The 26,333-nt window shown below is 45.3% G+C and overlaps 1 protein-coding gene across 7 annotated transcripts in view; it reads left to right on the top strand.

The window, feature by feature from the left end:
- Positions 1-26,333, top strand: part of agap1 (ArfGAP with GTPase domain, ankyrin repeat and PH domain 1) — a 959,457-nt gene that overhangs the window by 573,226 nt on the left and 359,898 nt on the right. For all 7 annotated transcript variants that reach the window (XM_038787582.1, XM_038787583.1, XM_038787584.1 and 4 more), the window contains one exon: positions 2,407-2,499. In XM_038787582.1, the coding sequence (XP_038643510.1) occupies positions 2,407-2,499 (93 nt within the window). The remainder of the gene's footprint in view (positions 1-2,406; positions 2,500-26,333) is intronic.

A 26,333-nucleotide genomic window follows, 5' to 3' on the forward strand; every position in this document is an offset into this window, starting at 1 on the left:
TCTCACTATAGCACTTAAATGCACCCAAATCCAGCACTCAGTGCAAACAAAAGACATTCTCCCCAGACATGGGGAGAATATGCAAACGGCACACAGACAGTGACCCGGGGCCGGAATCGAACTTGGGTCCTCGGTGCCGTGAGGCAGCAGTGCTAACCTCTGTGCCACCATGCCTGCCACCATACCCCCCCCCCCCCCCCCCCCCCCCCGCGGATGTAATTATATTCACAGTCAAATTAAGTCATAATCACCGAGCTCCCCCCCCCCACCATATTGAAGAAAAAGTTTAAATATAAGATACATTTTTAGCTTGAAGTAGGCACTGGAACAACAAAGTTAATTTTTCTATCTCTGTGGTACTGACTAGTCTTTGAGAACTTGCGTGTGTCGATGTCCGCTGCCCATTTAACTTGTGCATAGCACTGTGGCTGGGGTAGAATAGCTGAGAGGCACAACAAAGCATTCAGAGGCAAAAGGAAGAGGCCTAAAAAGAGCAGGGAGTAAAATATAATGATAGCTGCCAAGGAACACTCTACATTTTGTGAAATGTGAATTTTCATCCTGTGTCGATTTGAGCTGTCAGAAACAGCGCACGATAGTTAAAGATCGTGACCTTCAAAACTCCAGATGGGTCTGAAGAGAGCCTTTTGAGCGGTGATGTGTTGCTTGGTGCAGGTCTGTCACAGGTGATGATAGTGATGAGAGATTGAAGTGACAAATTGAGGATACACAGTGTGTCAAATGAAGAGAATGTAATATGTTTTAGATCAATTATTTCCAGTATATTAGTATAGTCCCCACCTACTTCTCATGGGCAGATACGTATATTGGACAAATGACGCTAGTGTTTTAGTATTAAATGAATTAATTATGAGACGTTAAAGGCACTAACTATTTAAGATAATTTCAGTCAGCTGTTCACACCTAGTTAACCGGTGATTACCTCAGTGATGTGCCTGTCTGGAAATGCCTCATGAGTTTCCTTCATCCTTTTGCGATTTCTGCGACTCGGAACATGGGACCTCAAATCCTTCAACCCTCGTGCAGTCGCACCTGGTCACACCTCCTCTGATCCCCGCAAATGATCCCCGCAAATGGCCCTATCTCCTCCAGCTCTTGTGCAGCCACATCTCCTTCAGGTCCCACCTCCTCTGGACCCTCCATCTCCTAGTGCACCCCCACCCCACCCAATCTCCTCCAATGCTCATGCAGGCCCTCCTCCATACTCGGCCTCTTCTGGTCCCTCCCCTCCCCTATTCCCGTCCTCCTACATGCCCAGCCACCTCTGCTCCCCCTCCTGCAGCCCTGCCATGTGCCCTGATCACACTCCTGGTTATTGTGAATGGAGAGCTGCTGCTGCAGTGGGTGATGTGTGGCTTGTTGTTCCCTTCTGCCATGCTACACCTCCTGTAGAAATGTAGAAGCATTGTAGCACAGAAAGGGGCAGTTCGGCCCATCATTAGGCAGCAGGGTAGCATGGTGGTTAGCATAAATGCTTCACAGCTCCAGGGTCCCAGGTTCGATTCCCGGCTGGGTCACTGTCTGTGTGGAGTCTGCACGTCCTCCCCCTGTGTGCGTGGGTTTCCTCCGGGTGCTCCGGTTTCCTCCCACAGTCCAAAGATGTGCGGGTTAGGTGGATTGGCCATGCTAAATTGCCCGTAGTGTCCTAATAAAAGTAAGGTTAAGGGGGGGGTTGTTGGGTTACGGGTATAGGGTGGATACGTGGGTTTGAGTAGGGTGATCATGGCTCGGCACAGCATTGAGGGCTGAAGGGCCTGTTTTGTGCTGTACTGTTCTATATCTGTGCCAGCTAAATTAGGATAACAGACATCAGCTACTCCAGGAATCTGACCCTGATGTGCTTGTCATAGTTATCTTAGCCGAGTAGGCAGTGAACCCAGCTGACTGGTATTGAAGGCAACTCTGAGGCACACGGGTCTTGGATTTCCCATCGGTGTTACCCTTGGAAGAAGTGGAGTGCACTTTGAAACAACACAGTCCCTGTTTGGTCCCCCACGGCATATTGCTGGCAAATCGTCCTGACTCCAACAGGCCTAATGTCGATAGTGGAGGCCAAACCAATGCGTTAACTTTGCCCAGTGACAATATCTCTTTCCCTGGCTTTAGAAACTTGCGAAGGCTGAATGGTTTCTTAGCCTCGGCCTATAAGTGGCACTGAGTTTTTTTTGGTTTCCCAAGACAGCTGCAAATAATTTACTAATAATGGAAACCTGTGCCTCTGACTCAGGTGGCTGAATGTTGTTGTGATACGCTAAGAATCCCATTGACATGTGGTGCTATTCAAAGATAAGATTTCAGGCCATGAATTTTAAGTTCACAATGTACCTCGGTATCTTAAAAGTTTAAATCCCAGCTATATCACATTGGTCATTTTCTGTCTTCTAGTCTCGAAAGGGAAGTGATCTAGACAAGGAGAAGAAAAATCTTGAGACCAGAGCAGACAGTATTGGGAGCGGCCGCGCAATCCCAATTAAGCAGGTAAGCTGCTGTTTTTCTTTTCTCCCCACTGCTCTTTTTAATTGGAGGCATGGAGCACCATAGGTTTGACTCTGTAACCCACCTCTTGTTTTTCCTCTCTCTCTGTTTGTCTGATGGTTTCCATTTCATTAATAGAAATCGCACACTTGACATCAATTAGCTGGGCCCTAAACGCGCTAAAGTCAGATCATTAGAGTAAGATACCCGCGACACCGTGGGAAGTTTTAAGAACTGGGTCTAATTAACAGCAATCTGCAGCCCCTATCTGCATATGGAGTGCTTCCAGCTTCGGCTGCTTCAAAGGCCAGCTTTGTAGGAGTGCCATGATTGGGACTGAACAGGCGAGTGTCTGAAGCCGATCACGGTACAGAACTCTTGTGATCTCGTATATTGTTTGACTTGGCCCCAATTTGCCGATGCGGGAGGACATCTGAACATGACTTCCTCTGCTCCCCGAGCTGAGGCAATTAGTTCTGATAACGATGGCCTGTGCACCCACTATTTGCCCTTGTTTGCAGATATCCTAATGAAGAGGCTTTAGTGGAACCTCAACTAACGTGCAAATTAACTTGCTTATTTCAATATGGGGGATGGGGAAATTCTTTTGACAGCTGCGAATGTGGCCTTTGTGTCAATCTTCTCCGTACAATCTTCTAAGCAGAAAAGGTATTTTGATAGTCATGTGGTGCTTATACAGAAAGAGGTTTTGTTCTCTTTATTTTTTTAATCCTATTTTTAAGAATGAAATTGGAAGTTTGTCTTAAACAATGTAACATTGACATTCTGAGTTTATGTTGGCTTTGCGTGTGGCGTCTCACTGAGTTTCTTCCATGAATAAAGCACAGAGTAGACTGAGAGTTTTGTTTTTCACAGTAAAATTCATAGAACAAGAATCTTTTTTTCCACTTTGAATCTAAATGTTAGATTTTTTTTTACAAAAGTGGTAAATCATTAACTGCTACTGCTGATATATTTCCCTGCATCCATGACTGTTCTGTTTAACAATATCTTGCACTCGAGACAGCTGGGGAACTTAGATCAAAAGAAACAAACATGCCAACTGCATCATGGCATACTCCAGTTGTGACAGAGAATAGTGGATCAGCAGAATAAGTTAGTGGCTGAAATTTTACTGAGAGGTTCAAAGAATAATGGATAATTGGGAGTGACTTGCTGGCTGGAATCTAATTGAAGTGTTTGGGTGGTATATTGAATAATAGATACCCAGGAGTGAGTTATAAACTGGACTCTTCATTGTGGGTATTGGGTGGTTTTGTAGATTCTCCCATCTCTTCGATGGATGAATGAATGTTTATCAGAAAAAGAACGATTTACAGTCTAGGTTGATGTTGTCTCATGTGTGATGTTAAACCAAGTTTGTATTTGCATAATCGATCACAAATATTGCAGGTGAAGTCAGTGTTGGAGGCATTGGCTTTGCACCGAACTCCCTTCTCCTGAAGGCACTTGACTCTGTTCTCCTGGAATATCAAAATCACTTGATCACAGAGACTTCTGCATTTGGATCTGTTCAAGGTTGTTTTTCTCCCCCCATATTGGGATCCAGCTCTGAGATTTGCCTTTAGGCTGTCTTAATGTATAAGTTTAGGTCGTCTTATGGTCGGGTTCCCATGTTCAGTTGGCTGTGGAGGTTTGCTTTGTTGTGTGAGAAACCTCCACGTGAACCATGTGGATGACCCAGTGAATCTGAACTCTGATGCACATATCTCGATGCCAGGTAAGATGATGGCGTAGTAGTATTGTCACTGGATGACTAATCCAGATCCAAGGGTAGTTCTTTGGGGTCACAGGTTCGAATTGAAGGTGAAGTTTGAATTCAATAAAAATCTGGAATTAAAACTCTAATGATGACCATGAAAACATTGCCAATTGTCACAAAAACCCATTTGGTTCACTAGTGTCTTTCAGGGAAGGAAACCTGCCAGCCTAACCCAGTTTGACCGACATGTGACTGCAGACCCACGCAGCGATCCGGTTGACTCTTAACTTCCCCCACTGAAATAGCCGAGCAAGCCACTCAGGTCAAGGGCAATTAGGGGTGGGCAACAAATGCTGGCCCAGGCAGCGACGTCCACATCCTAAGAACGAATAAAAAATAAGCAGCAGTTTGCAAGAACCTAGGTGTTGGGGGTTTTATCCTGCCAGTTGATGTTGCAAATAGATCTTAGTGAAAATGAAATGCTTCTAAGTCGCTTTATGTGATGTTGGTAGGTTATCCAAGTCTCGCACCCATAAAGAAGAGATACAAGAACCTGGTAGACTTTGAAGTTTGCCGTGAGACAAACTCCATGATCTATCCAAAGTTTGAGTCTGTTCTTGCCGTACACTGAGCTTACTTTTGCCAGACAATGGTTGAATTTGTCATCCAGCATAGTGTTATTGGAGAGGATACTTCCAAAATAGCAAAACATCTGCACTGAATGGAGAGGGGTGTTGATAGTGACTATGGAGCTTTGGAGTACGTAGCCACGAGTGGGTTGATATCAGGCGCGAGGGAAAAGCGAGCAACTAGCAGCTGAATGTCCTCTGGAGCATGTGTTAGAGAGCAGTCAAGAAGTCTGCGCCGTTCAAAAACAACCACCTAACTATTCTAATTCCATTTCCCAGCACTTGGCACATAGTCTTGTATGCCTTGGGATCACAATTGCACATCTAAATACTTCTTATATGTTATAAGGATCTCTGCCTCCACCAGGATCTCTGCCTCCACCACCCTTTCAGGCAGCGAGTTCCAGACTCCCACCACCCTCTAGGTAAAACAGTTTTTCCTCCCATCCCCTCGAAAACTCCTGCCCCTTACCTTAAATCTGTGCCCCTGGTCATTGATCCTTCCACCAACGGGAAAAGCTCTTTCCTGTCTACTCTATGCTTCTCATAATTTTATACATCTCAATCATGATCCCCCCTCAGCCTCCTCTGCTCCAAAGAAACCAATCCAAGTCCATTCAATCTCTCTTCATAACTAACACCCTCCAGCCCAGGCAACATCCTGGTAAATCTCCTCTGGACCCTTTCAAGTGCTATCACATCCCTCCAATATGGATTCCAGAACTGCACACAATACTCGAGCTGTGGCTTAACCAACGTTTTATACAGTTCCTGCTCTTAAACCCTTTGCCCCCTTTAAAAAAAAATTGTTTTAATTTTTCCAATTAAGAGGCAATTTAGCGTGGCCAATTCACCTAGCCTGCACATCTTTGGGTTGTTGGGGTGAGGCCCACGCAGACACAGGGAGAATGTACAAGTTCCACATGGACAGTGACCCGGGGCCAGGATCAAACCCGGGTCCTCAGCGCTGTGAGGCAGCAGTGCTAAGCGCTGTGAGGCAGCAGTGCTAACCACTGTGTCACCATGTCATGCTACCATATGCTTTCTTAACCACTGTATCCACCTACTCTGCTACCTTAAGGGACGGCGTACATGCTCACCAAGGTACTTCTGATCCTCGGTGCCTCCCAGGGTCCTGCCATTTATCATGTATTCCCTTGCTTTGTTTGTCCTGCCCAAATGCATCTTATCTGGATTGAATTCCATTTGCCACTGATCAGCCCATCTGACCAGCCTGTCATTATCCTCCTGTAATCAAAGGCTATCCTCCTCACTATTTACTACCTCACCAATTTTTGTATCATCCGCAAACTTAACGATCGACCTTCCTACATTCATATCTAAATCGTTTATATAAACCACAGACAGCTTGGACCCCAACACTGATCCATTGGACACAGGCAAAGTTGGTCAGACATGACGTCCCTTAACAAAATAATGCTGACTGTTCTTGATTAATCCCTGCCTCTCTAAATACAGATTAATTCTGTCTCTCAGAATTGCTTCTAATAGTTTCCCCGCCACAGGTTAGACTGACTGGCCGGTAGTTTCCTGGTTTATCCCGTCCTTTTACAAAAAATAAATTTAGAGTACCCAATTATTTTTTCCAATTAAGGGGCAATTTAGAGTGGCCAATCTACCTATCCTGCACATCTTTTGGGTTGTGGGGGTGAAACCCACGCAGACACGGGGAGAATGTGCAAACTCCACACGGACAGTGACCCAGGGCCGGGATTCGAACCCGGGTCCTCAGCGCCGTAGGCAGCAATGCCGTCCTCCTTTCTTGAATGATGATACCACATTGGCTATCCTCCAATCATCCATGAACAGGAGTTCACTCTATAGCTGTTCAGGAACCTTTATACAAGCATTACACCGTTGCAAGTTGAAGAGTTTGGGGTCTGTTCCTGTGCTCCTGTGTCAAGATGTTTTAAAAAAAATAAATTTAGAGTCCCCAATTCATTTTTTCCCATTAAGGGGCAATTTAGCGTGGCTGGAATCTAATCAAAGGCTTCAGGATGGTTTATATGCCGGCAACTTCCATCATTTGCGGGGGTTCCATTTCCATCCAATCTTGCGATGGGTGAAATTGCAAAAGGTGAACCTGTGCTTGTGCAGAGACTGCACGCACAGTGTATGCATTCTACATGGCAAACATGCGAGTTTAACAGCCTCACGTGAGTCTGAATCGTGGATGAGTAACGTTTTGGTGCAGCGAACCACAATTTGGTGCACATACACATAGAGGGGGTTGCATATGACAGGAGTTAACTGTATAGAATAACAGATACCCATTAGAGAGTTATAGGCTGAAATCTAATCCAGGATTTTGGGTGGTTTATGTATGAAGTAACAGATACCCGAGAGTGAGTTAAAACAGTGGAATCTAATTGAGGGGTTCAGCTAACATCTCATAACCATGACAGTGAATTCTGAACGGTTGTAGAATCACCATTGTAACTGTAAATTATATTACAGCCTTGCAAACGCTTCCTAGCTTATGGTGCATATGTCATAAGTGGTCTGAATTTCCTACAGTCCTATAATAGTGTTGCGGTATTGTTCCAGCTCCTTGCCTCCATGTTGATTTTGACAGAGGGTCTATTGCTACCCAGTTTTTCCAAGGCATCATTTGCAGTTGATTATCAAGAAATCTGTGGTGATCAATATTAGATTAGTGGGCCAGCAACTTACATTGGCCAGGTTTTGATTTTTTTTTGCGGTAACTAATCAGAATAGTGTATCATTTCTTCAGTGGGAACTCAAGATGAGATGTGAAACATGTCACGTTGCCTTATTGGAGTTATTTATCTAATTATTCCAGTTGTAAATTTCTACAGTTTAATAAGGTAGCTTCATTTATTACAAGTATTTATTTACTTTCAATGACTGAAAGAGCTGCATTCAGATAAATTAGCAAAAGACTTTGATTAATTCCAATATAAAGCAGACTTAATGTTTTCTAAAGAAGCATGCAAATGCTTTAAAAAAAATGAAGCAGAAAGAGAAAAAAAACACAGGAGTTTCTGCTTTGTCTTGACTGGGCTTGTCATTTATTAATTTTTCATAGCAGGAGAATTGTACATACATAATCACTTGATTGCAGTGGGAGTTGGCAAGGTCCTGTGGTCTCATTTACATAAATCTTGTTAAGTCAATGGCAGTTAATGAAGTACAAATGAGCTCAAAGAAGGTGACATGGAAATGGCTGATGGCAGATGGGAAGTCTGTTTATGTGATAGCAGCTGTGTGTGTGTGCATGCAAGTGTGTGCACGAATGCACGTAGGAGTGCGTGTACGTAGAAGTATGTGTGTTTGAGAGTGTGCGTAGGGTGTTTGTGTGTGAGTGCATAGGAGTGTGTGCATAGGTATGTGTGTGCGTTTACAACTGCATAGGGGTGTGTGCATTTGAGACTGCATGGAAGTGAGTGTGTTAGCGCCTATGCATGGAAGTGAGTGTGTTTGCAACTGCACCTTGGAGTGTGTGTGTGACTGAGTAGGAGTGTGTGTGTTTGTGACTGCGTCGGAGTGTAATTGTGCATAGGAGTGTGCGTGTGTAATGGGTTAGGAGTGTCTGCATTCACGACAGTGTGTAGGAGTGTGTGTAACTGCGTAGGAATATGTGTGTTCGCGACTGTAGGAGTGTGCGTTTGCTACTGTGTAGGAATGTGTGCGTTTGTGACTGTTCCTAGGAGTGTGTGTGTTTGTGACTGTGTGTGAGAGTGTGTCGGAGTGCCTAGGTGTGTGTGCATTTTCAACTGTGCATAGAAGCGTCTGCGTGGCAGGGCGTAGGAAAGTGTGCATTTGTGACTGTAGGTGTATGTTTGTGACTGTAAGAGTGCATATAGGAGTGCGTAGGGGGTGTGCATTTATTACTGTGCGTAGGAGTGGGTGTTTCCGACTGCACGTAGGAGTGTCTTTGTAACAGTGTGTGTGTTTTGGACTGTATAGGAAACTGCGTTTGCGACTGCATAGCCTTGGAAAAACTGGGTAGCAATAGCCCCTCCATCAAAATCAACATGGAGGCAAGGAGCTGTTGAGCAGTGCATAGGAGTGTGTGCATTTGTTACTGTAGGAGTGTGTGTGTTTGTGATTAAGAGTGTGTAGGAGTGACTTTATAGCTGTTTGGGACTGTGTAGAAGTGTCTGTGTTTGTGACTGGGTAGAAGTGTGTGTTTGCGAATATGCACAGGAGAATGTGTTTGTGAAGGTGTGTAGGAAAATGTGTTTGCAAATGTGCGGAAGAGAATGTGTTTGCGAATGTCCGTAAGAGAATGTTTGCAAATGTGTTTGCGAGTTTGCATAAGCGTGTGTGTGTAGCAGAATGCGTAGGAGTGTATATCTGAGTGCGTAGGGGAGTGTGTGCGACAATGCATAAGAGTCTGTGACTGTGCATATGAATGTGTGTATAGCGGAATGCATATAAGTGTGTATAGCGGACTGCCTAGGTGTGTGTGTTGCGGAGTGTGTAGGAGAGTGCGTTTGCAAGTGTGCATGGGAGTGTGAGTGTGTTTGCGACTATGCCTAGGAGTCTGTTTGACTGTGTGTCGGGGTGTGTGGGGGAGAATATGTGTTTGCAGGTGTGCATAGGAGTGTGGGTGTTTTTAAGGGCATGGGAGTGTGTGTGCCTGGGAGTGTGTACGTTTGTTCTTTGGAGACTGTGTGTTTGCGACTCTGAATCAAGTGCATGATTGCGGGTGTGTCTGTGAGTGTGTATATGAGTGTGTGTGTTTGCGAATGCATGGGAGTGTGTGTGTGTTTTTGACTGTGCTTAGGAGTGTGTGTTTGCGACTGCGCATAGGAGTGCTGTTAATTTACAAATATGTGTAGCAGTGCATGTGTTTCCGAGTACATGAGAGTGTGTGTGTTTGGCAGTATGTGTGTTTGCGACTGTGCCTAGGAGTCTCCTTGTGATTGTGCGTAGGAGCATGTATAAGAGTGTATGTAGCACCTTAAGTGTAGGAGTGTACAGAGGAGTCTGTTTGTTTGCGACTATGAGTACGGGTGTGTATGTCTGCAAGTGTTTAGGAGTGTGTGTGTTTGCAACTGCACGTAGGAGTGTGTGTTTGCAACTGCACCTAGGAGTTTGTGTTTGTGACTGCACATAGGAGTCAACCCACGGAAAGCCACTACCCGAATGGGGTACCCAGACGAGCACTCAGATCCTGCGCGGTCAGCTGGCGGGCGTATTTGCAGACATCTTCAACCTCTCTTTACAACATCTGAGGTCCCTATCTGCTTCAAGAAGACGACCATCATCCCTGTACCAAAAAAAATTCAAGCAGCGTGCCTTAATGACTATCGTCCAGTGGCTCTGACATCCATCATCATGAAGTGCTTCGAAAGGTTAGTCATGGCATGAATCAACTCCAGCCTCCCAGATTGCCTTGATCCACTACAGTTTGCCTACCGCAGCAACAGGTCCACAGCAGACGCCATCTCCATGGCCCTGCATTCTACCCTGGAACACCTAGATAACAAAGCTACCTATGTCAGACTCCTATTTATTGACTACAGCTCAGCTTTTAACACCATCATTGCTATGAAACTCATCTCCAAACTCTGTGGCCTCGGCTCCTCCCTCTGCGACTGGATCCTGAACTTTCTAACCCACAGGCCACAATCAGTAAAGATAGGCAACAACACCTTCTCCACGATCATCCTCAACACCGGTGCCCCACAAGGCTGTATCCTCAGCCCCCTACTATACTCCTTATACACCTATGACTGTGGCCAAATTCCCCTCCAACTCGATTCTCAAATTTGCTGATGACACCACCGTAGTGGGTTGGATTTCAAACAATGACGAGACAGAGTTTAGGAATGAGATAGAGAATCTGGTGAACTGGTGCGACGACAATAATCTCCCCCTCAATGTCAACAAAACGAAGGAGATTATCATCGACTTCAGGAAGCGTAGTGGAGAACATGCCCCTGTCTACATCAATGGGAACAAAGTAGAAAGGGTCGAGAGCTTAAATTTTTTAGGTGTACAGATCATCAACAGCTTGTCCTGGTCCCCCCATGCCGACACTATAGTTAAGGAAGCCCACCAATGACTTTACCTTCTCAGAAGATTAAGGAAATTTGGCATGTCAGCTACGACCCTCACCAACTTCTACAGATGCAGCATAGAAAACATTCTTTCTGGTTGTATCACAGCTTGGTATGGAGCCTGCTCTGCCCAATACCACAGGAAACTACAAAAGGTCGTGAATGTAGCCCAGTCCATCACGCAAACCAGCCTCCCATCCATGACTCTATCTATAATTCCCGCTGCCTCAGAAAGGCAGCCAGCATAATTAAGGACCCCTCGCACCCCGGACATACTCTCTTCCACCTCCTTCCGTCAGGAAAAAGATACCAAAGTTTGAGGTCACGTACCAACCGACTCAAGAACAGCTTCTTCCCTACTGCCATCAGACTTTTGAATGGAACCTTGCTGTAACTGTAACATTATATTCTGCAGTCTCTCCTTCCTTTCCGATGTACGGTATGCATTGTTTGTACAGCATGCAAGAAACAATACTTTTCACTGTATACTAATACATGTGACAATAATAAATCAAATCAAATCAAATAGGTGTGTGTGTTTGCGACTGCACGTAGGAGTGTGCGTGTCTGCAAGCATGTCTGCGAGTGTACAGGAGTGTGTGTGTTTGCGAGCGTTTAGGAGTGTGTGTGTAGGGCGGCATGTGGTGTAGTGGTTAGCTCTGGGACTACGGCGCTGAGGGCCCGGGTTCGAATCCCGGCCCTAGGTCACTGTCCGTGTGGAGTTTGCACATTCTCCCCGTGTTTGCGTGGGTTTCACCCCACAACCCAAAGATGTTCTGGTTAGGTGGATTGGCCACGCTAAATTGCCCCTTAATTGGCTACTCTAAATTACAAAAAAGAAAGGAGTGTGTGCGTTTGCGACTGCACATAGGAATGTGTGTGTTTGTGGCTGCACGTATCACAGAATCACAGAAAAATACAGTGCAGAAAAGGCCATTTGGACCATCAAATCTGCACTGCCTTGAATGTTATGTCATGCCAAGTGCTCATCAGGTACTTTAAAAAAAATAAATTTAGAGTACCCAATTATTTTTTCCAATTAAGGGGCAATTTAGCGTGGCCAATTCACCTAACCTGCACATCTTTGGGTTGTGGGGGCGAAACCCACGCAGACACGGGGAGAATGTGCAAACTCCACACGGACAGTGACCCAGGGCCGGGATTCGAACCCGGGTCCTCAGCGCCGTAGGCAGCAATGCTAACCACTGTGCCACCGTGCTGCCCATCAGGTACTTTTTAATGGATGTGAGGCAACCCACCTCTGTACCCTCCCAGGCAGTGCGTTCCAGACTGTCACCATCCTCTGGGTAAAAAGGTTTTTCCTCAAATCTCCCCTGCACCTCCAGCCCTGCCCGTTGAATTTATGTCCCCTTGTAACCGACTCTTCAACTATGTGGAACAGCTGTTCCCTATCCACTCTGTCCATGCCCCTCATAATCCTGTACACCTCGATCACGTTGCCCGTCAGCCTTCTCTGCTCCAGTGAAAACAACCCAAGTATATCCAACCTCTTTTCATAACTAAAATGTTCCATCCCTGGAAACATCCTGGTGGAACACCTCTGCACCCCCTCCAGTTCAATCACATCCTTCCTATAATGTGGCAACCAGAACTGCACACAGTGCTGCAGCTGACGTGAGACTCACTGGCCTGTAGTTCCCTGGCTTATCCCTACGGCCTTTCTAAAATAATGGGACCACAATAGTGGGTTCTCCAGTCCTCTGGCGCCTCTTCTGTGGCCAGAGAAGAATTAAAAGTTTGGATCAGAGCCCCTGCGATCTCCTCCCTCACTCTCACAGCAACCTGAGACACAATTCGACCGGACCTGGAGAATTTTCCCACTTTTAAGCCTGCCAACACCCCCAATACCATGTCCCTTCCTGTAACAACTTGCTCAGTAACCCCACAGTTTCTCCCCCCGAGATCCATATCTGCCTCCTCATTCTCTTGGGTGAATACAGATGTGAAATATTCAGAGTGTGTGTGTTTGCAACTGCATATAGGTGTGTGTGTGTTTGCGACTCCACATAGGTGTGTGTGCTTGCGACTGCGCGTAAAAATGTGTTTGCATCTGCGTATAAGAGTGTGTTTGTGACAGCGTGTAAAAGTGTGTGTTTGCAACTGCATGAAGGAGTGTGTACGTTTGAGACTGCGGATAGTAGTGTGGGTTGCAACTGCGCGGAGGAGTGTGTGTATTTGTAGGAATGTGTATGCAGAATCTAGAGCGTCCCACCCCATCCCACCAAACCTGTGGCAGATGCTGCAGATCCAGGTTCGGACTTTTCAGCCACCGCAAAACCCCCCTCCCCGGAGTAGAAGCAAGGCATCCTCAACGCTGACTGACTGCCCAAGAGAGAGAGAGTGAGTGTAGGAATGCGCGTCGTGTCAGAGTGCCCGTCTTGTAGGAGTGCACGTGTGCATATGAGGCTCTGGCTGGTAGGTGCTGAGGTTTTACAATATCATTGTACGCTCTCAAAGGCCAGGGCTACCTCAAAGGCAAAAATGTCCACGGTTTTCACATCAAACCACTGAGCTTGCCAGTACAATTCTATTGATCTCCTTGGTACACAGCTATTTATAACCTGCTTCTCTGTGAGTACCTCTTGTCATACTGGGTCGTGGTGTGAGATGGATCCTTTGATTAGGCTTAGTGAAATTCTCTTTTGTGTTGCTGAAGGAAATGAGAAACGAGTGTACCTTTGAGAGATGTTGTCAAAGCTCAATGGTGAGATAGTTAGTGAAGATCTTGGGGGTAACAGTGAATTCCCTTGAACAGAATTGGAGTGAATAATAGAGCTAAAGGGGAACAGGGAGTAAGTTTCACAGAGGAGCAGCGAGTTTACAAAAAGGATAGTTGGTGCCAGCAATGCATTCAATTGGGGAGAATACAGAGATGGAGTCAGATATGTAGAAGACGATAGGATGGCAGCAGTGCAGGAGAGTAGCAGAGTTGGTGCGAGTTGTTTGGAGAAGTGAGGTGAATTGCACAGAGGAGAATAATTTGCTAGCAATGGATTGTACAAGTTAAAGGAGGGGGGCCCATCTGTAAAGCCAGGAGGAGGAGCACAGGAAAGCTGCGGAGGAGCACAGGAAAGCAGCAGTGTATTGTGAAAGTGAAGCGTAAAAGACCCAGAGAGGATTGTGCAAATGAAGAATAGAAGGCCAACGTTGGTTTGCGTAAATGAAGAATACAAGTCCAAAGATGAGGGGCGGGATTCTCTGTTTTGCTGGTGCCCGGAGGTTTCCAACGGCGTGGGGCTGCCCCACAATGAGAAACCTCACTGACCGACCGGCGTAACGGAGAATCCCGTCGGCGGGTCGGGGCAGAAAAGTGGCGGGGCGAAGAATCCCGCCCAAGATATATGGGCAGAGACAGAAACAGTTGGAGAAGTGAATTACACAGGCAGAGAAGAATGCTCATTCCGCTTGTATTTCACCATGCACAGAGATTTTTCAATTATCTCTTGTGCACAAGATTGTTGCCACCTAATCCACTCATGTCCCACTTATTGCATATGAATATATAAATACCATCAATGAGAAAATACCTTGCAGCACAAAAGTTCCAGTTGGAAAACAATATCTTCCCACAGCTTGCTGACTGTTTCACTATTATGTGATGGGAGGCATGTTTCTGGTTTCCCCTCAGCCTTGCACTAGCAGCAAACTGAAGGAGTGTTTTTCAGGGGGTGATGCTATTTCACTGCGGACCCACATTTCCTCTCAAGTGCCCACCTCCTGTCTAAACCTAATATCTGAGCAGTCTAAGTTCTTTTTTTTTTATAAATTTAGATTACCCAATTATTTTTTCCAATTAAGGGGCAATTTAGCGTGGCCAATCCACCTACTCTGCACATTTTTGGGTTGTGGGGGCGAAACCCACGCAGACACGGGGAGAATGTGCAAACTCCACACGGACAGTGACTCAGAGCCGGGATCGAACCTGGGACCTCAGCGCCGTGAGGCGGTTGTGCTAACCACTAGGCCACCGTGCTGCCCTTGAGCAGTCTAAGTTCTAATGCCTATTGTCTTAATGAGTTCAACATTTTCAAGGCTTCTTTGTGGCTCATCCAAGAAAATGGATGCATGTCTTCTCAAGAATATCGCAATTGTAAAACTCACTGAATGACGATTTTTTAGTATTTGTCCATGTGTTACAATGGGAGCGATTCTCCAATATTGGGCCCAAGTGTTCGTGCCGTCGTGAACGCCGTTGCGTTTCACGACGGCGCGAACCGGGCCCGGGCACGACGGATTCTGGCCACCATAGGGGGCCAGCATGGCCCTGGAGTGGTTCGCTCCGCTCCAGCCTCCATACGCGGCGCTAAATGGGCGCTGCGCCAACCCGCGCATGCGCAGTTGGGCCGCGCCAACCTGCACATGTGCAGGGGTCTTCTTACGTGCGCCGGCCCCGACCCAACATGGGGTCGGTGTTCAGGGGCCGGTCGCGCCAGAAAGTAGGCCCGGGGGGGAGAGGCCGGCCCGCCGACTGGTGGGCCCCGATCGCGGGCCAGACCCCATCAGCCCCCCCCCCCCCCCCCCCCCCCGGTTAAGGAGCTCTCCTCTCGTTCCCCCCCCCCCCCGACCGTTGTCGCAGAGTTCCCGCCGGCAGCGACCAGGGATGAACGGCGCCGGCGGGACTCTGTCGTATCGGCGCGGCTGCTTGGCCCATCCAGCCCGGAGAATCGGAGGCCCCGCTGATTCCAGTGGTCGGTGCCGCGCCAAACGCACCAGCGCCGATTCTCCGCAACTCGGAGAGTCGCGCGGCAGCGTCACAGCGCGGTTGCAGTGATTCTCCGGCCCAGGGCAGGGTTCGGAGAATCGCCCCCAATGTTCTTATCCTTCTCCCCTCATCTGCCCCTTTCAAATACAGCTTGAGTCTGATTATGCCCCTGTCTTGCACCTTCTGGCCCCAATAGAGGGTGAATGATGATGGGCTCAATTGACCTGTTGAGGTGATTGTTCATAAGAGGTGAAATCAGCTGCCAATAATGTGCTATTTTGTACTACACTGCCACCTTGGCAAGCAGTGCTGCAATATGTGTCAGCAACATGTGCTATCTCGACAGATATCAAGTAAGCGCTACTGCTGCTTGCAGCAAGGGGCCAATAGCAATGTTTGATGCCCAGCATTTCATCCTGAGCTCTTAGTCCACTCATATAGGTGACCAGTATTCTTGTGAATCTTCCTCCGACATCAGGGAAATTGTGTGTGACCAGAACTTCTAATCGCAAACAGTACTTGGCAGTAATGGTGCATGTACAAAACTTCTTCATGGACAATTGTTCCTGAATTCAGCCCTCAGTCCAAACATAGTTTAATTTGACACAAAGAGAACCAGGATGCATTGGAAATGGATATGAATGAATTTCTCATCATCCATATTACCTTTTTTAAATTAGCATTAATTTTGTCATGTTCTGTACCTTGTTCAAACATTTGAGTTGCGATGGCACGTGGAAGTATTGACTTGTAAAGATAACAAGTTCAAACTCTGATGAAAGATCTGAATAAATCAGAACAAAACAAAACACTTGTGTTTTTGGAGTGCAGTAAGGGTCTTGATTTAAATGTCCTTCCTGCCTCTATGCCAATGTGAATCCAACTCCCATCATACTGTAGCACCTAATGGCCAGCACTTTCTGTTATTGATATCAAAACAAAAAGTGCTGGATAAACTCAGCAGGTCTGGCAGCATCTGTGGAGAGAGAAGCAGAGTTACCGTTTCAAGCCCCGATGACTCCATGTGACACGGTGGCACAGTGGTTAGCACTGCTGCCTCACAGTGCAAGGGTTCCGCGTTCAATTTCGACACTGAGTGGAGTTTGTACATTCTCCCCGTGTCTGCGTGGGTTTCCTCTGGGTGCTCCGGTTTCCTCCCACCGTCACAAGGATGTGCAGGTTAGGTAGATTGGCCATATTAAATTGCCCCTTTGTGTCCAGGGATGTGCAGGCTATGTTATGGGATTGCCTGGTGGATGGAGGAGTGGGTAGTGTGCTCTCTCAAAGGGTTGGTGCAAACTCGATGGGCCGGATGGCCACCTTCTGCACTGTAGGGATTCTGTGATGCTTCAATACTGTTACTGCCTATATTTCTTTTTTTTTTATAAACATTTTATTGAGGTATTTTTTGATATTATAACAACAACACAATAAACAATGTACATGAAACTATAAACATAGTGCAAAAGCCGTCTCCCTTCCTTACAGGTCCCACCTTTATTAACCCCCTACTCTAAGCTAAACTAACCCCCCCCCCCCCCCCGCCCTTCTGCTGACGATTAAATTTCTGCGAAGAAGTCGACGAATGGTTGCCAACTCCGGGTGAACCCTAACAGTGACCCTCTCAAGGCGAACTTGATTTTCTCCAAACAGCGAAAGCTAGCCATGTCCGATAGCCAGGTCTCCGACTTCGGGGACTTTGAGTCCCTCCAAGCTAATAATATCCATCTCCGGGCTACCAGGGAAGCAAAGGCCAGAACGTCTGCCTCTTTCTCCTCCTGGATTCCTGGGTCTTCCAACACCCCGAAAATCGCCAACTCTGGACTCAGCACCACCCTTGTTTTTAACACCGTGGACATGACATCTTCAAACCCCTGCCAAAATCCCCTAAGCTTCGAACATGCCCAGAAATGTGGACATGGTTCGCTGGTCCTCCCGCACATTTTGCACACCTATCTTCCACCCCAAAGAATCTGCTCATGCGGGCCACTGTCATGTGAGCCCGGTGAACGACCTTAAATTGTATCTGGCTGAGCCTGGCACATGTTGCGGACGCCCATAGACCATCCTCTATCTCTCCTCCCAGCACCTCCTCCCACTTGCACTTCAGCTCCTCGGTCTGCGTCTCCTCTGACCCCTACAGCCTATATTTCTACTGATGTGAAATCCTGCTCCCTCGTTCTGTGAGACTCTGGCCAGTGCTCTGTGGTACTGACTCCAATAGTCCAGCTCTGTGTCTGTCTCTTTCTTTCTTACTGTCCCATTTGATCACTTCTCATAGCCAGGACACTTGGATTAATCCGTATGGTATTAAAGTAAATTGTTAACAGCACTAGATTCAGTCAATTTTCCAAGTTTGTTCTCCTTTCAGTACACACAAAAACATTAACTCATTTAAATGATAAAAGATAACATTTATTTTAAAGGATAGTTACAAAGATTGTCAATTGCATCATCAGGAGAACAGCCTTGGAGTTAAGAGTGTCAACAGTAGATGGGAGATGCACCAGCAGCACTCTTAAACTTAGGACATATACGGGAAGTACAGACTTTGTAAAAGGCGAAAGATTTATACGATCTGAAGAAAAACCGAAGTGTACTAGGGAAATAAAGACTTAGGACACAAAATGGAAATCACCATATTTGATGTAGTGGATTGATTTTTAAAATTCCATGCCCCACACTACCCTGCTGTATTGTTCCAGTAAATGGGGTCAATAATTTCTTGAACAGTGGTATCCTCAAGTTCCTGGGAATTATATGAGCAACATTGTTCAAGCCTCTCACATAATGATTAGTGAGTTTTCACTGCGTTGGTTTGGGTAAAAGATTTTCATACAAGTTAAAAGTCAGATTTTTTGGCAAATGATACCCAGTCTGGTACATGTGGAGCTGCCAGACTGTTGCACAGAATAGTCCTTTCATGAAATAAGTAAGCAGTACATGATTAATGAAATGCTTGCTGGTTGTGTTTGCAATTGTGTGGGCTGCAGCAGCTTTGTGTGAAAATATAGCAAATGGGATGCAGGATAGGAACAGGTCCTTGACTCTTCCTGGCCTTGATGTTTTCTAGCCTCTCTCTTTACCCACCATCCCCTGTTTCCCCTAGTTTTCTTCCAAAGGCAACTCTACTTTTTTGGAGTACAATTAAATAGGTTGCCTTCCAGTACAGTTACCTAGTTGGTTATAATGTCTGTGTTGTGCAATGTCACAGGCCTGCTTGTCTGCCCATAGCTTCAGAACTCAGCCTGATGCCCTCAGAGAAAAATTACTAAACAATGGGCAGAATATTTTTTTCCTCCCCCATTTCTCCTCCCTTTCCCTGCACCTTTCATCAAAAGCTACTGAGCCCGGCCCTGGCTTGAGATCAGATGCAAACTTGAACCTGGTTCACTCCTTGCCTGCATGCCACCGATATGCATTGAGCAGTATGTTCATGCTTTTTGTATTATCAAGATGCACCGTTTAAAAATGGGCCAGAAAAGAGAGAAGTGAAAATGTTTTTTTTTTTATAAATTTAGCGTACCCAATTATTTTTTCCAATTAAGGGGCAATTTAGTGTGGCCAATCCATCTATCCTGCACATCTTTTGGGTTGTGGGGGCGAAACCCACGCAGACACGGGGAGAATGTGCAAACTCCACACGGACAGTGACCCAGGGCCGGGATTCGAACCCGGGTCCTCAGCGCCGTAGGCAACAATGCTAACCACTGTGCCACCGTGCTGCCCTGTGAAAATGTTAATCATACGTCACAAAGAATAAAATGTGTGGATAGCATGTTACTCACTTATCAGAAGTTGGCCTCTGAAAAACAAATGGTTTGGTGCTGCCTTTGAATCCATCCCATTTTACAAGCTGTATCAGTTCTCCTGTTAAAAGTCGCAGTGAATCAAATTAAATTATACGGTTGATAATGAAAAAGTAAATGCAAGAAGAAATGGACCCCGATTAAAATTCCCATTAGTCTCTCTACATTGTTAATGTATCTTCACAGGGAATATTAGGACACTGATGTGAAGACAAAAGCAGCAGGAGCAAGAATCTATATTTGAACATGAATCTATTTCAATGGCAGTGCTTTGAGGAGTCTGCGAGTTGCTGAGGGCAGTAAGGAGTCAGTGTTAAAAATTCAAGCCTTTTAAAGTGCTTATTGTGTGTGTTTTACTGGAGTTGCGATAATAGAGTCTTTAATAGGATTTTCTTTGGTTTGAATAAAGCTTTCCTTTAAGAGAAACCTTGTAACTATGTTATTAGCAATTGTTGAGGTATTTATCAGACACAGCGATGGAGTGTGACCCGTGTAAACTCCTCCTTAAGCTTTTACAACCACGGGACTCAATAATAAACCCCTTTTTGGAAAAAAAAGCTACTCTTGGAACAGTTAAAAAGGCTGCACATTACTCGGATATAAAAGATACAGTCTCCTGCAAGCAGCCAGTGATAAAATTGGACCTTGACTAGACCGTTAATTGATTTGAAAGTTCCCTCAGGCTTACTTGCTTGTTTTCCCACTGGCTATTGTATATGCAATGTAGTCACTATTCCCACCGCAGTCAAAATATTTCTTTCCAAGTAATTAGATAAACTGTGCCCTTACACCAGGAAGATGTGGTCTGTGCCTGCTTAGAATTTCAAAGCACTTTCTGGGACTGCAGGGATGATTTGCTGTTGTGGTGCGGTAGGAGGAGATTAACAAATAGAGGGAAAAATAACAAACTGATAGTGTATGGCATATGCAAAAATGAACCGATCAGCAAGGACTGGGGGTTGCCACATGCCTTTAGATATGGGGGAAAGGTAGCAAATGCTGGAAATACTCAGCAGGTCAGGCAGCATCTGTGGAATGAGAAAGATGTTTAACTCAGAACTCCTGCGACTTGACCCAGAACTGATGAAAATGAAATTTTGCTCTCTTCAACCAACCTATGGCGACAACCAAGTTCATAGATTCAAGTCAGAATGTTTTGTGTGGAGATTAGAAGCAACAGGCTGCTTTAATGGGAGAAGAATGTTCCGGGTTTAGGGTTAAGGTAGTTTCTGGCTTGGTGTCATTGTCCGGTCTGACTTTACAGTCGCTCAATCAGAATTGTACAAACAGTGGGACTGTTTCTACCCTGAGAACACTTGATGGGATAGAGTACAGGCAGCTTTTCTATGCATCTATATCTGACCAGACTATGCGCAAAGTGGTACATTATCCTTTCATTACCCTTCCTCAATGAGCACAACAATAAAGCTCGATAATGATTATAAAATAATGACTCTCTGTAATGCCTTTAACAGGACTGTGAATGCAGAAAATAATCTCTCTGAGGGGCTGCAAGTGGAAGACAGCAGTTGATTTTGCATGTGGCCTTCCACTTTTCAGTACTTAAAACAATATGAAACGTGTCATCCCACTGAGCTCCACAGGACACCATATACAACCTTTATCTCAGTCCTCAGCTCTCCGACAGGGATCTCAACAAGTTTTAACTTGACAGAGAAACAGATTGGGGCCCACAAAGGCAGTCAGAATGTTTTTTTCTTTCTCAATGTTTTAAATGTCTCACTCAGATTTATTCCCTTTTCTTGCTCTTGTTGTAGTGAAGATCATCTCACTCACTCACTCTCACACGCGCGCACACACACACGCACACACTCTCACAGACCAGGACCGTAAGGATTTTTCCTTTTCTAAAGGGCAATAGAAAATCGGATGATAGTTTCACAGACACCATTGCTGAGTTTTAAATTCCAGAATTATTAATTGAATTTAAATTCCCCCAGCTGCCATGGTGGGATTTGAACCCGTGTCCCCCCAGAGCATTAGATTGGGCATCTGGATTACTAGTCCAGTGACATTACCACTGCATCACTATCTCCGAAATTTGCAACCACATTTGGAAATGTGATCACTGTTGTCATGTAGGAAACGCAAATGCCAATTTGCACACAGCAAGCTCCCACACACGACAATGTGATGATGGTCAGATCATCTGTTTTTGTTACAAAGATTGAGAGGTAAATATTGGCCAGAAGACCGGGGAGAGCTCTCCTCTTTTTTTGAATAGTGCCCTGAGATCTTTTACATCTACCCAAGAAGGCAGGTGCAGTTTAACATTTAATCAGAAAGATTGGCATCTAACAATAGTGCAGCTCTCCCTCAGTACTGCTTTGGTAGTGTCAGCCTGGACTTTGTGCTCCAGTCTCTGGAATCAAACTTGATCCCATAACCTTCTGAAGTCAAGGAGAGACTGCTACCCATTGAGCCACGGCTGATTCCACTACCTAACACCTTCTCAGTCTTATATGGCTCAGAGTTGGAGACTTCACCTCTTAAGCATGTATTTTATCTGCCCTATATATTACAAGCTTCTACTGGATATAGAATCATAGAATCCCTGCAGTGCAGAAGGGGGCCATTCGGCCCATTGAGTCTGCACCAACCCTCTGAAAGGACACCTTACCTAGGCCCACTCCCCCGCCATATCCCCGTAACCCCACCTAATCTTTGGATACTTTGGGGCAATTTAGAATGACCAACCTTTGGACTGCGGTCGAAACCGAAGCCCCCGGAGGAAACCCACCTAGACACGGAGAGAATGTGCAAACCACACAAGGTCAGAATCGAACCCGGGTCCCTGATGCTGCGAGGATGCAGTGCTAACCACTGTGCCACCCTAATAGGAATTTAAATATGATGGCTGCAAAGATCGCAAACCTGTATCAAGATGAGAATGTCAAAGTGCGGCTGAAAACAAATTTAAATATGTTCCTCTTGCGCTATAGGCGTCTGCTGGTTGACTTGAGGAAGGAGCTGTGCTCCAAAAACTAGTGATTCGAAACAAACCTGCTGGATTTTAACCTGGTATTGTAAGACTTCCTATGGGTGACATCTAGTTCTGGCTCCTTATAAACTGACATCTTAGTCTTCAAACAAAGGCTAAACCAATGTATTGTTGGTTTCAATAAAAGCAAAATACTGCGGATGCTGGAAATATGAAATAAACAGAAAATGCTTGACCCGCTGAGTTTTTCCAGCATTTTCTGCATTATTTGCTTCTTTGGGAGGGTGCAAAACCATCGAATCCTCTCCTCAAAATCAGAAGAGCCTTTGAATCTGTATGCCTGCGTACATAGATGTTTGTGTTTCTGCCAGCACTAGCAATGTATAGATGCTGGAATTTGAAAAGGCCGGCAGCCTGGCTGTCTTGTACAATATTGAGCATTTCTACAGTATAAACATACCATGAATTCCACTGGATTGCTTCACTGTGTGGGAAAACCAGGCTTTTCCAGTTTGTATGATTGTAAAAATAATTGTTGGGGAAAACACAGCTATTTAAATAATGTATATGTACTCACAGCAATGTACACTATAAACAAAGGAGTATCAAGAGTCCCTGTGAGGCAGAAATTATGACAGTTGTACTGTCATTAATAAATTTGCAGAGATTTATGAGCATTGTTTACAGACTGTTTGCTGCTGAAATTGTACCAGCAGCTGTTTTGTGTTACTAATTAACAGCTAATTACCAAAAAACTGTTTGTGTGTTTGCCAATAAACTGACTCATGCATTTTGCAAAGAACGTTTGTAAATTAATTTGCATGGTGCAAGGCCAGTCCAATGAATAAACTTGGAGCCCAGAAATGAACTGGATATTGTCACTGCCAGAGAAGGTACTGCATTGATTCTGGTTCCCAGAGGATGGGTGTTCTCCAACATTTATCACCTATTCCTAGTTGTCATTGAGAAGGTAACCGTGCAACCATGTTCATATGTTTTGGGCATATCCGAAACTGAGGTAATTCTGGCAGGGATTTGCAGATGTTATGACAGAAGTCCTAGAAGGTGGGGTAACTCCAAGTCCAGAATTAGCAATATTTGGGGTGTCGGAGGATCCGGGGGCAAAGGGGGGGCAGGGAGGCCGATATCCTGGCCTTCTCCTCCCTGGTGGCCCGGAGACGGATCTTGCTGAGATGGAGGGACTCGGAGCCCCCAAAATCAGGAGTGTGGGTCAGCGATATGGTAGAGTTTCTCAGTCTGGAGAAAATCAAGTTCGCTCTAAGAGGATCAATACAGGGATTCGCCCGGAGTTGGCAGCTGTTCATCGATTTCTTAAACGAAAACTGAACGTCAGCAGTAAGGGGGGAAAGGGAAAAGGGGGGAGAGAGGAAAACAGGAGGCATGGTAATGCTAAATAAGGACAGGGAATTTAGTATACGGGTAATTGGGGATAGGGCTGGAGAAGTGGGGTACGTGCTTTATTGTTTGTTATTTTAGGGGGTATTTTGTGCGTCGACCCGTACCGTTGTTTTAGAAATGTCAATATGTTAAATTGTGAAAATTACTAATGCTTCAATAAAATATTTTCTAAAAAAAGAAGGTAACCGTGATGACCTCACTGAGTTCCCGCCCCTGACACACGTAGAATTTAGCACACAATACATTCCTCAGAGTCTGTTACCAAATAGAGGGATAATAATTACTTTTGAAACAGGTCCGAGCCTCTTCCCTAACAGTGACAAAGTTATAATGATCTTTGCTATCTGTTTCCAGGCATGACTGTGGTCCAAAGCTTAAAATTCAGTTTAGTTTTTGCTTCCCAGTGTCTCTTGAATGTATTAACACAGACCTGGGATCAAGAGATCTGATCCATCGGACTTAGTGCGAAACTATGAAGTGCCTTTACCTACGTCAGACCATTGATGAAGCTTGATTCTGTTTGTTTCTGTTGAATTGCAGTTTCTGCAGGAGGTTTCAACAGCCACATTCTATTTTTGAGGAACAAATGTATAAATGCATTGCTGTCGATCACTTTTTTTTACCAATTTATTGGGTGGAAGAAACAGACAGCACCTTTCATGACCTTCCTTGGTGTTCTTCAAAAATAATGCAATGGGATCCTTCACATCCACCTGGGAGGGACAACTGCACCTCCAATATTGTGTCACTTTCTCAGTACTGCACTGTAGTGCCAATGTAGATTCTGTGGTCTAGTGGGACTCAATCCCACCACATTGCAATGAACACGATAACACTGAGCTGTACTCTGAGCAGCATCTTGCTTGATTCAGGAATGCATCAGCATGGTGGAATGGCAGGACAGGAATCCGCAACAGTGTCAACCTGAACAACTGTCAAATACAGGGTAGAAATGTTTCCTACCGGAAGGTATGGAATAATACAGTACTGAGTTCCATCCAGCGAACTGCAGGACTAGACAATAACAGCTTGCATTTATATAGCAGCTGTTACATAGGAACAGGTTCCAATGGAGCTTTATCAGACAAAATCAAGATTTGACCTTGAGACACGCAAAACCTTTGGACAGGTGACCACAAGCTTGGTCAAAATGGTAAGTTTTGAGCAACATTTTTGAAGTGTCCAGAGGTAGATGAGCAGATTGAGAGTGCAAATTCCAGAGCTGAGTGTCGAGGCAGCTGAAGGCATGGCTACCAATGGTGGAATGAATTAAGTCGGATATGCACATTAACAAGGTTAAAGGAACGTGTTGGCAATATTTGCCCGGTTAATCAGTTGTGTGACATACACAGAAGCTAGTCAGCAAACAAATTAAGTTGCTAAAACCCCCATAGTAGGCATGTTTTAATACTTTTGTAGCGGGTGCACAATCCACATTGAGAATTCTCCTGGATCAGTGAGGTGGGTTGTGTCCTTTCAGCAAGTGTGTGCACTAGTTATCAGGCAAATTATACAATTCTTATTGATTTAAGTAATAATTTGCAAATAACAAGCTGCTACCACATGGAATAATTGAGGCAAATTCACAGAAGCATGAAAAGGAAGTTTGATAAAAGGGAGAAATTTATAGAACAATACGCTGATTGGAGAAAATGAAGTAAAATGGGGGGAGAATTGTGTGTAATTGAATTTAAAAACTGGCATATATCAGAAACTGAACTGGACCGATATTGTAAATCCTGTGGCAACAAGAGCAGGTTAGAGGCTGGGAATTTTGCAGCAAGTAACTCATGTGACTCTGCAAAGCCGCTCCACAAATCGCAAGGCACAAATCAGGAACATGATGGAATACCCTCACTTGCTTGCGACAGTACAGCTCCGACACTCCAGAAACTCAACAACATCCAGGATAAGTTGGTTCATTTGATTGACACCCCGGCCCCCACCTTAAGCACCCACTTACTACACCCCTGATACATAGTGGCAACCATGTATACCATCTACAAGATGCATTGCAACAACTCACCAAGCCTCCTTCGCTATCTTCCAAACCCACGACCTCTACCACCGAGAAGGAAGGACGAGGGCTGCTGGAGCATGGGAACACCTCCACCTGCAACTCTCCCTCCAAATTACACACCATACTGTCTTGGAAATATATCACTGTTCCTTTACTGTCACATCACCTTCTCAAGGACAATTAGGGATGAACGATAGATGCTGACCTTGGTGGTCATGCTTACATCGCATGGATTAATTTTTAGTAAAAGACCAGTTCGGCCAAATTATCTGTTTCTTACCATAAATTCTATGTAATTATAACTAACTCGAGAACCTGTCTCAGTTTCTCAGCTGCTCAAATTGAAGACCCTTAAACATTGTGATGGGGGTTCTGCACATGTTGGAGCAGCAGCCAGAAATCTGGGGCAACAGAGAGAAATCTGGGTTAAGTTGCTTGGTTAATACAGAGACATTAATGTTATTTACTCTGCAATTCATTCCCTCACCCTGTCACTGGC

Source organism: Scyliorhinus canicula, chromosome 2 (genome assembly GCF_902713615.1).
Source record: "Scyliorhinus canicula chromosome 2, sScyCan1.1, whole genome shotgun sequence".
In the NCBI taxonomy this organism is placed as follows: Eukaryota; Metazoa; Chordata; class Chondrichthyes; order Carcharhiniformes; family Scyliorhinidae; genus Scyliorhinus; species Scyliorhinus canicula.